Source organism: Coffea eugenioides, unplaced genomic scaffold (genome assembly GCF_003713205.1).
Source record: "Coffea eugenioides isolate CCC68of unplaced genomic scaffold, Ceug_1.0 ScVebR1_337;HRSCAF=996, whole genome shotgun sequence".
Lineage (NCBI taxonomy): Eukaryota > Viridiplantae > Streptophyta > Magnoliopsida > Gentianales > Rubiaceae > Coffea > Coffea eugenioides.
Window position 1 is genome coordinate 1 of NW_020863951.1, and position 9,592 is coordinate 9,592.

Consider the following 9,592-nt stretch of genomic DNA (forward strand, 5'->3'; position numbering starts at 1 on the left):
ATTATAAACATCACTTTGAAGGTCTATTTTCGGTTTTCTACTTATGTTCCAGAATTCTGTCCTCTCATTCGCAGCTCTTCTTCTTTCTTTGACTTACCCTTCTTCTCGCCTGCTCTCATATACTTAAAACTCACAGTTCTTTTTTGGTCTTTCAAGTACAAACCAGGCACTTTGCTTCTTAATTCTTTTCATGGACAGATGATTTTCTCATAATTTATTTACATCCCAAGTTAAGTGGTTATTTATTGCAGTGAATTGCCTTTTGTGACAATATTTTTTGGATTCAATCCTTTAATAAATCAGGTGGTTGACTACAAGGTCTCTTTCTGCATGATTAAAATACATACAAATACCAATAAACTCTTGACAATGGAAAGACGTAACTGACGAGAGGTACTGAGGGAGAGGTTGGAAAGAGGAAGCTCTATTGAATATTCCACCCAATTTGTAGATTGTAAGTGCCATGTGGCAGCCCCAGGCTCGAGTTGATTATGTTGGTGTCACTGAACCTCCATGGCCTTCCTCCTTGTGAAGCTAATGCTATTGAATCTTCTCTCTTTTGGTTTTGGTCATTGATTTCAATTTGAACTGTGTTTTTTAGGTAATGTTTTGGTATTTATGCTTTATTTTGTTCAAAATGGAAACTTTGAAATGATCTTTGCTACAACCTAAAATATTTTGGGGTCGGGATTATCCAGGAATTTAACCCTTTTCATATGAGTTCAATTTGAGGGAATTTAACTATACATTCCATGCTTATTGTTCAACTTGCTTTGATGTATACTTCATTTATAATAAGGGAGAGCTGCATTACCCAGCTATTCCACTTTGGATTGGGCAAGGATGAATGGACAGTTGATAAAAGCCATTTCTCCACGAGTTATGGAAACATATTGATATGCAGCATTACGGTATCTAGGTACTCCTAAGAACGCTTTTCATGTCCCATATGCAGTTTTGTGCTCTTGATCTCATTTTATTATGGCCCAACCTGCAATTCTATTTTGTTTTAAAATTGAGTCAACATAGTCCAGTTATAGTGTAAATGAGAGCCATTTTGGGGCTGTTTTATTACCATTTCAATGAGATAGTGGAGTTAGTCTTGAGTTGGTAGGAGCTATTGGATATCCTTGCCTTTCAATGTTGGACATTGATTTTGTTTGTTAAGTCCGTTAAAACTTAAAACAGAGCATCAAGCTCTCCTGCTTATAGCAATTCCTTACTTATTTTAGTGCCTCTGTTTTCCATCTTCTACAGCCTTCTATCTTGTTTCTTTGAGGAGACTACCGATGTATTTCTTTCCAAGAAAACATGCAACTCTAAACTCTCTTTCCTGCAGCAAAAGAAAAAGACAACTTAGATATCTAGAGAAAAGATTATTATTGGGAATTGAGAAGTTTACCACCCTCTGCTGCAATCTCCTCTCTGAGATATCGGTGAATATCTACATTCCTCTCTCATCCCTCTTGAATATGCTGGAATATAGCAAACCATTTAGGTTTTTGATCTATTTCAGTCATTGTATTTTCTCTATGTATTCAGTAGCTTCAGTTACTCAGTTAAATCGGCTTTTGGTAATATTCATTTGATTGTGTATTAGGTCCAGTAAAGAATGCTATTGGTGTAAGGATGATTAAATCGAAATCTTTGTGTCGCTTTCATGTTCTTAGTATCATTAGTAATAATTTTTTGTCCTAATAGACTTTACGAATCCTGTTTTTCTCACTCGATTCAGCCATTAATGTCCTTTTGCACTAATTTTGATATTTTAGCTTGAGGTAATTTTGTGCATCGCCTTCCTGTTCATTTTAACTTGATTTTGCTTAGTCCTTTAATGAGATAAATATTTCTAGCAACACTGGAGTTAGTCAAGCACGCAAGAAGTTTATGTGAAAAGTAAACTATTGCAACATCTCATTTATTGTTACTTCCTTTTCTTGGATATATTATTTCATGTTACTCTATTGGTTTACTGATTTGAACTTGATATTTAGTTGTAAATCATTTATAGTCTTTCCTTGTGAATCCGCTTTTACTTGATTTCATTTACTAGGAACATTAACTTTGCAAGTATGCAGGATTCATAAGAAGAATTTAGCGTCAATTAGGATTATACTCTGGACTTACTCTTAAGGCTTTTCCGTGTTCTCTGAGTTAGTTTAGAACTTTATTTAGTTTCTAAGGCATGTAATTTTACTTCTATAGAGTAACTTGACATTTGTATTTGTTTTAATGCCACGGATACGTGGGAATATCTTAAGTGGTTTTTGGTGTTTCTGATTTCTTATGTTACTGGCCTGCAACAGTTTGAACTTTTTTTTTTGTTTAAATAAATATTAAATTGCTTATCTTAGTTCTTTGATGTATAGACGAAATTTTAACATTGGATGAGTTTGTGCAAATACTTCTTCATTGAAGCATTGGCTTTTGTTGAGGTTGTTTAAAAAACAAGGCTATCGCACTACCCAAATCTGTCCAATTGGAAGCTCGAATCGGTCAAGTTCTTGGCAGGAAGTAAATTCCCGTTAACTTCACTAAAGTGTATCTCTAGAATTAACTTCAATGTAACAACAGTTAAGGTTTGCTTATGATATTTTGTGCAGCTATGTACATCGTGATTTCGTATTACTAAGTTTGCTTTCCTTTATACTATTTGTTTATCGCAATGAATTTTCCTGCATGCTTGTTGATTAAAATTCTCTGTTTCTGGTAAACAAATGAACCTCCACATGCTTTTCTTGTCCAAATTGAGTACATGATACTAATATTCTGTAATTTACCTTGGCTCCCTTCTGTTTAAGTAGCTGTAATCCATGATGTCATAGCTAATGTGTTGTCCTTTCAATGCTTCCTCCAGCCTAAAACGTTAAGACCTCATGAACACGTGTATAGTTGTCTTCAAAATTGGACAATATATTGGCCATCAGGTCTGGATGGCATTGTACTTAGAATAACATATGACGATGTTATTTGAAGCTTTTGAACTTCCTTTAGTAGTGCTGGGATACCTGTAAAACTCATATCAGGCTGTTTTCAGTTATCTAATCTTGTTAAGGCTATCATATTGTCTAGAAGATTGAGATTTCCATCCAAATGTTAGGATGATTTTGGAAGCACACGTGATGTTGGAGGTTATATCAAAAAGCTACAAATTTTTGTTAGGATGATTTTCATGATTACATGACCATATAAATGTATTTTCACAAAAATTGATTCCGTCCCTACCCTTGACTTGATCTTTAATTCGTGAAACAGAGTTAAGGCTTCTGGGATCCCTTCTGATGAGAAAGTGAAGTTTGCATATGCAATCAACATAAGAAAGCTAGTCAAGCCACCACTACCAGCAGGATACTGGGGAATTCTGACCAAGGCTGAAGACCATGTCGATCAACCGATATATAAAACAGCAGAATTGATCAACAAGAGCAAATACAATGTATCTGATGAATATGTTCGATCATTTATCGATTTTCAGGAGCTAAATTATCATGAAGGGACCACAGTAGGAGCAAAGGTGAGTGGAATTACTGATTGGAGACACTTAGGCCATTCCACAGTGGACTTTGGTTGGGGAGGTCCTGTTACAGTTTTTCCTCTGTCAAGAAACCTACTTGGAAGCGTTGAGCCCCGTTTCTTTTTGCCCTATTCTTCAGCAAATGAAGGGGAAAAGGATGGTTGTAAACTTTCTGTGTGTTTGCAAGAACATGCTGTTTCAGGTTTCAAAGAAGACATGAATAAGTTGAAGAATTTAGAGCCTGGATTCCTTTGAATGAAGGGTTTCTTGTTATCTTTGTCTATGTTCCCGTCAAATTGAAGAGGTTTCAACTTGGTGAAATTGGCAAACCTTATAAGGGTCTTTGGACAAATGACCTTTTGCCTCAACATTTTCATTTGGTCCCGCAAATAAATGGGGAGTTGAAGGCGAACAATTTTTAGTGTATGTCTAGTTATAAAATCAAAGTCAACAGGCTAAATACTCTCTCTGCAATTAGACATTAGATCAACATAATGCAAATTTTACAAGTAAAAGCTACTCGCATGTATGGCTACGGGACTGAAATCCTGATATCATACCAATTAAGAAATGTGTTGATGACACATGATTTGGGTCAGTAAAGTATTGAGAGAAGCAATCAAACAATCAGAAAGACAGTCAGAATTGCAAGTTCAAGTTCCCAATAGGCAAAAGCCACAGAAATTAGTAATCAGATTCCAAGAATCATAAAACCCCCAAAACTCAGCAGCCAAATTAATTCATTAGCATCAATCAAATCAAATGTAACCCTAATCAAGTAAGAACAAACTAAAACAAAAGCAACCCACAAAAATTCATTCAAATCCAACTTCAAGAATCTACACCAGTAACTCTAGACAATTTTTCAAAGGAAAAGGGAGGGAAAAAAACTAATAAGAGACTATCATACCTCGGGAAATACTTAAGGAGTCTTCACCCTTGTTGGAGATGCTGTTGCAGGAACGGGGATGAGATGTCGCTGGATTGGTTTGCCGAAGAAGGGATTGGTTTGCCTATGAGATGTCGCTGGAGATCGTCTTTTATCGCTGCCGCAGAAGGGATCGTCTTTTATCGATGGTTTTCCGTTGAAGGCTGTGAAAGAAGTCTGATTTTACTAAAGGAATCGGTGTAACTTATTTTTCATCAGAAATCATTTTCCCAAATTAAATTGCGTCTAAACAGTGGAATGTTTGGAAAAAATGTTTTCCGTCCAATTAAACGGACCTTACTCCTGTATATTCGAGCCGGAATTGATTAAAAGCTATTATCACTTTACTTTACCGTACCATTAAATCAATTTAACGAGTTAAAGACCTTTAATCATGTATATTTTCCCGCAACTGGAGCTAGGATTGATTAAAGGCTATTATCATTTTATTTCTCTTTAATGTTTGGTACCACTATCAATTTCTCTCTTAACATTATTATCTTTTAGTCGTTTTACTCCAAAATTAACGATCAAACTTAACGAAATTTGTTAATTGAAGTGAAAGACATATTTAGTTCTTAAAATTACTATCTCTTTACTCTCATAAACTATAGCCTCGTTATCAATTTACCCCCTGGAGTTATGTATTAGGCAATTTACCTCGCCATTAAACCAACTTAGCGAGTTAAAGAACTTTAGAAAAACGATAAAAAAATTTAGAGTGACTCTTCTCCTTTTATTATCAAGAAAAAAGTCAAAGTGTTAATCTCTTTTTTCTTGACAATCTTATTAATATTAAAAAAATAGAAAGATGGGGAGAGGGAGGGTGAGGGGGGAGAGAGAGATAGAGAGCGAGAGAGAGAGAGAGAGAGAGAAGAACTCAATTCTTTTTTAAAAAAATAAAAATAAGAAAGAATTAAATACTTTTATTATTTTAAAATTATTTCACTTTTCTATTTACCATCAAATTCCAATCATAATCCCAACAATCTTAAAATAATACGATAATGTTAGACTCTATTTTGTTTTCTTTCCTTCCAAAATCTAATTTTCTGTCTCCTTCTTTCCTATCTCCTTTTCTTTTTCTAGTATTAATAAGTGTGAAAATAATTTTTGAGAAAAAGATCTCTTAAAGTGAAAAATAAGGAAGAATAATCATTCCAACTTTTTATTTTTAATTACATATAAAAAAGAAAAATATATTTAAAATTTTTTTACCAAACTAGTTAAATTATCGATGAGATAAAATATTTAGAAAATAATGTTAGGAATTAAAGCGATTGTATCACTATAATTTCAAGAGAAAAAGTGATAATAACAATGTGATAATGCTATAGAATAAAGGGGTATTTCTGTCCAAAAATTCTTAACATGTTGAGATGAATTATTTATGGGGATGAAGTGGCTAAAAGATAACGTTAAGAAATAAATTGACAGTAGTTATATAGTTTAAGGGGGTAAAGTGATAATAACCCATGATTAAATAGTCTAATGGCTATTTACTTAAGCCCAACCGTTAAATCCATCCCACCCAAGCTCACCCAACCCAACATCACTGTCATTTGTCATATGTTTTCACTTTTATTTCATCCATAGAATTAGGGTAAATTTCCCAAACCTCCCCTAAAGCTTTACACAATTACAGGTAGCTCTCCTCAAATTTAAAAAATTATATTTATCTCCCTTACTTTTACTTTTTAGGTAACAAAACCTCAAATAAGATAAGCAAAAAAAATGGTGTGAATATCCTAAACCATCCTCCTGGATTATTTTTTAAGTTCAAAATTACCTCTACCATCTCCATTCCTTTATCACTACCGGTCACTCCACACTACCATCTCTCTAGCTCCTCTTCCACTAGAAAAAAAAAAAAAAAGACTGCAATATATGTTGAACATTAAGCCCATGTTCCATCCACTAAGCCTCCTATAAGTTCTCTCTCTCCCTCCAATAGTCAATCTATCAAGACATCAGGCTACCTATTTGATTCAATGTTGCCAAATTGTAAGGAAACTTACTAGCGTTGTTTCTTTCTGGAACTCCTTCATGTTTTTATACTTTTTAACGAAATATAACAATCTAACTTAAGACTCCTAATGGTTTCTTTCAAACTTGAAGTTGAATTAGCTAAGTAGTTTCTTCAGTTAATGATGACAATAACCAACTTGTACAAGTGAAAGCTCATTCCATTACCCTAAAAATCATTAGTTAATCCAAAGAGTTTTACAACTCTCATAACTAACCACCAACTAACTACAAATTGAAAATTCATCCAATTAATTGAGAACTACTTTATAAGTGAGGGTCACCTTCATAAGGGTTTTACTTCTCCTCTTTGAAAAAACTTATAAACTCAAATTTTTCCATACCTATACAATAATCAAAGTATGTTTCTATATAAATATCACACTTAAAAGCTTGTATTTTGTGTAGGCAAAATTCCCTCTTCTTCTCATATTTGAGGGTATTTGTAGGTGGTGAAATTTTGCCCTAAAAGCCTTTCCAACAATCAAAAAATTAGTTGTTGATAAACTAGTCGTTGGAACTATTGGACGCCTAATATGAATTCTTTGTGTCCAACACTCGATCAGATGTTCGATCCAAATCTTCTGCATCTAACAAATGCATCCGAAAGGAAGTTAGAATGCATCGATCTTTACTCTCAATTTTTTGAACAACTGACAGATGAGATGCGTCTGAACGCATTTGTTAGATGCAGAAGATTTGGATCGAACATCTGATCGAGTGTTGGACACAAAGAATTCATATTAGGCGTCCGATAGTTCCAACGACTAGTTTATCAACAACTAATTTTTTGATTGTTGGAAAGGCTTTTAGGGCAAAATTTCACCACCTACAAATACCCTCAAATATGAGAAGAAGAGGGAATTTTGCCTACACAAAATACAAGCTTTCAAGTGTGATATTTATATAGAAATATACTTTGATTATTGTATAGGTATGGAAAAATTTGAGTTTATAAGTTTTTTCAAAGAGGAGAAGTAAAACCCTTATGAAGGTGACCCTCACTTATAAAGTAGTTCTCAATTAATTGGATGAACTTTCAATTTGTAGTTAGTTGGTGGTTAGTTATGAGAGTTGTAAAACTCTTTGGATTAACTAATGATTTTTAGGGTAATGGAATGAGCTTTCACTTGTACAAGTTGGTTATTGTCATCATTAACTGAAGAAACTACTTAGCTAATTCAACTTCAAGTTTAAAAGAAGTTTTGGAGTTTGATTGCTTTGCAATCCTTTTACTTTATTGCTCTCTTTTGTTAATTGTTTGTGTAGTTTAATTTGCTTATATCTCTTGTTATTATGTGTGCTTGAGTGCTTATTTACTTAAGTTATTTTTGTTGAATAATTGAGTAAAAATTTGGCCTTTACTTGCTTTAATGTTTTCAACCTAATTCACCCCCCTTAGATTGCTTTGGACCTAATATAAGCTATTCAGAATTACCAAATTTGGTTTTCATACAAACTTTTACAAGAATTCTATTGGCCAAATATGTTCATCGTCATTTTTATGATTAACTAGCCACATATTTATAATGAAGATATAAATTCTTGTTCTAAAATTTTATAAATCAACAAAAAGGAAAAAAAAACGAAGAAGATCCTAGGTGGGAGGACTAATTAACCTTCTAGTTCCTAAAAGTCAAAATTTTGATAGCAATAGAAGTTTTAGATTGGAAAAGTGTGATGAATGTTAAAGTATTAGCTCAATGTAGTCTTAGTGTTAGTTCAAAATTTAACCTCTAACATGATACATAAGGTTTAGGGTCTTGTCCTTTGTTGGCATTTTAGACAGTAATTCTAAATAACTAGGTTCACTACATTGTATTTTAGAATTGAGTATTAAAATGCCAATAAAACATAGAACTGTAATTCCAAGAAACTATCTACCTTTCTTTGTAGTTCCTTTGATCCATATCAAGTGAAAGCTTGGTGATTAATTAGATAGTTCAACAGAGCTTTTTCAGTCTCATTCTGCAATAAATGATTCAAAATTGCTCTCATGACTTTATTTGTTAGTTATGTGAGAAGTAACTTATGAAGAGATATTCTTTGTGTATGGCTATGTATGAATGTAAGTTGTTCAAGAATCTTGTCTATCCTCCTCAATTTGGGGTTGATCCAATTGTTAGAGATGCAAGGGAATAAATGTCTAGTTAGAGGGGAATATTTATACCTCTATGCGCTACTGAAATATTCCCAAATATACTGTCAATAAGTTACTGTTCAGTTGGGAGATTAGATGCCGAATTATGGATTTCTTTCTAAATCTTGTGTACTTTATAAGGGTTCTCTCCTTCACTTCTATTTGATGATTTTGAGATATAAAGCAAAAAAAGAAAAAAAAGAAAAAATTGCATTTGTAAATCAACTAATTACAAATTACCATATAAATTAAATCATTTATGAGTTTTGATCTTAACCATCTAATCATCTAAGGGTAGCAAAATTTTTAGTTAAATATTGGGGAATTAACTAAAAATAGCACAAGAAGTATTTTTCCCAAATAAATGAGGAAACTCATGGGGTGAGGACTTATGTTTTTCCAAAATAAGGAATTTTTAAAATTTTTTCCCATGAAATTCTTGAATAATTCAAGTCTCTTACAACTTTTGATTCTGGATATACTTGTCTTTAAATCCAAAATCTCCAACTTATAGTTCCGTCCCTCTTATCATTCAACCTAACCCTCATCTGATTATAAATATATACTAATACATATATCACATTTTAGATTTGTGTAACTTCGATGCTGTTAAGAAAAAACGATTAAGAATTATATCAACCATTCAAAAGTAAATTGGGACAACATATTCTTTTACAATTTTGAGAGAAACGTCAAATACTAGATTTAAAAATTGAATATGATGGTATTTGAGAAGATATATGTAAGTAAAATCAATGCTTCCACAACAATAATTTAAAAGATTCATAATTTGACTATTATGGATAGATTTTCACTTGGAAGGTAAAAAAAAATAGTTTGCCTTTTTTACAAAAAAAAAAAAGTTACTTTTAGAAATCTAGGTACAAAACTATTATTTTTGTTGTTTTCTTTGTGACTACTCCACAATCCACTCTCCAAGTAGCAAATGAGTAGCCTGGACCTTGAAAGTTTCATTCATTTTTTC

General features: G+C 32.8%; 1 protein-coding gene across 1 annotated transcript; it reads left to right on the top strand.

The window, feature by feature from the left end:
- The first annotated feature begins 752 nt into the window (after nucleotides 1-752).
- Nucleotides 753-3,787, top strand: LOC113757856 (3'-N-debenzoyl-2'-deoxytaxol N-benzoyltransferase-like). Its single transcript, XM_027300950.1, has 2 exons — nucleotides 753-919; nucleotides 3,256-3,787. Exons 1-2 carry the CDS (start codon nucleotides 753-755, stop codon nucleotides 3,767-3,769), a joined length of 681 nt encoding a protein of 226 aa, XP_027156751.1. The 3' UTR covers nucleotides 3,770-3,787.
- The last annotated feature ends 5,805 nt before the right edge of the window (nucleotides 3,788-9,592 follow it).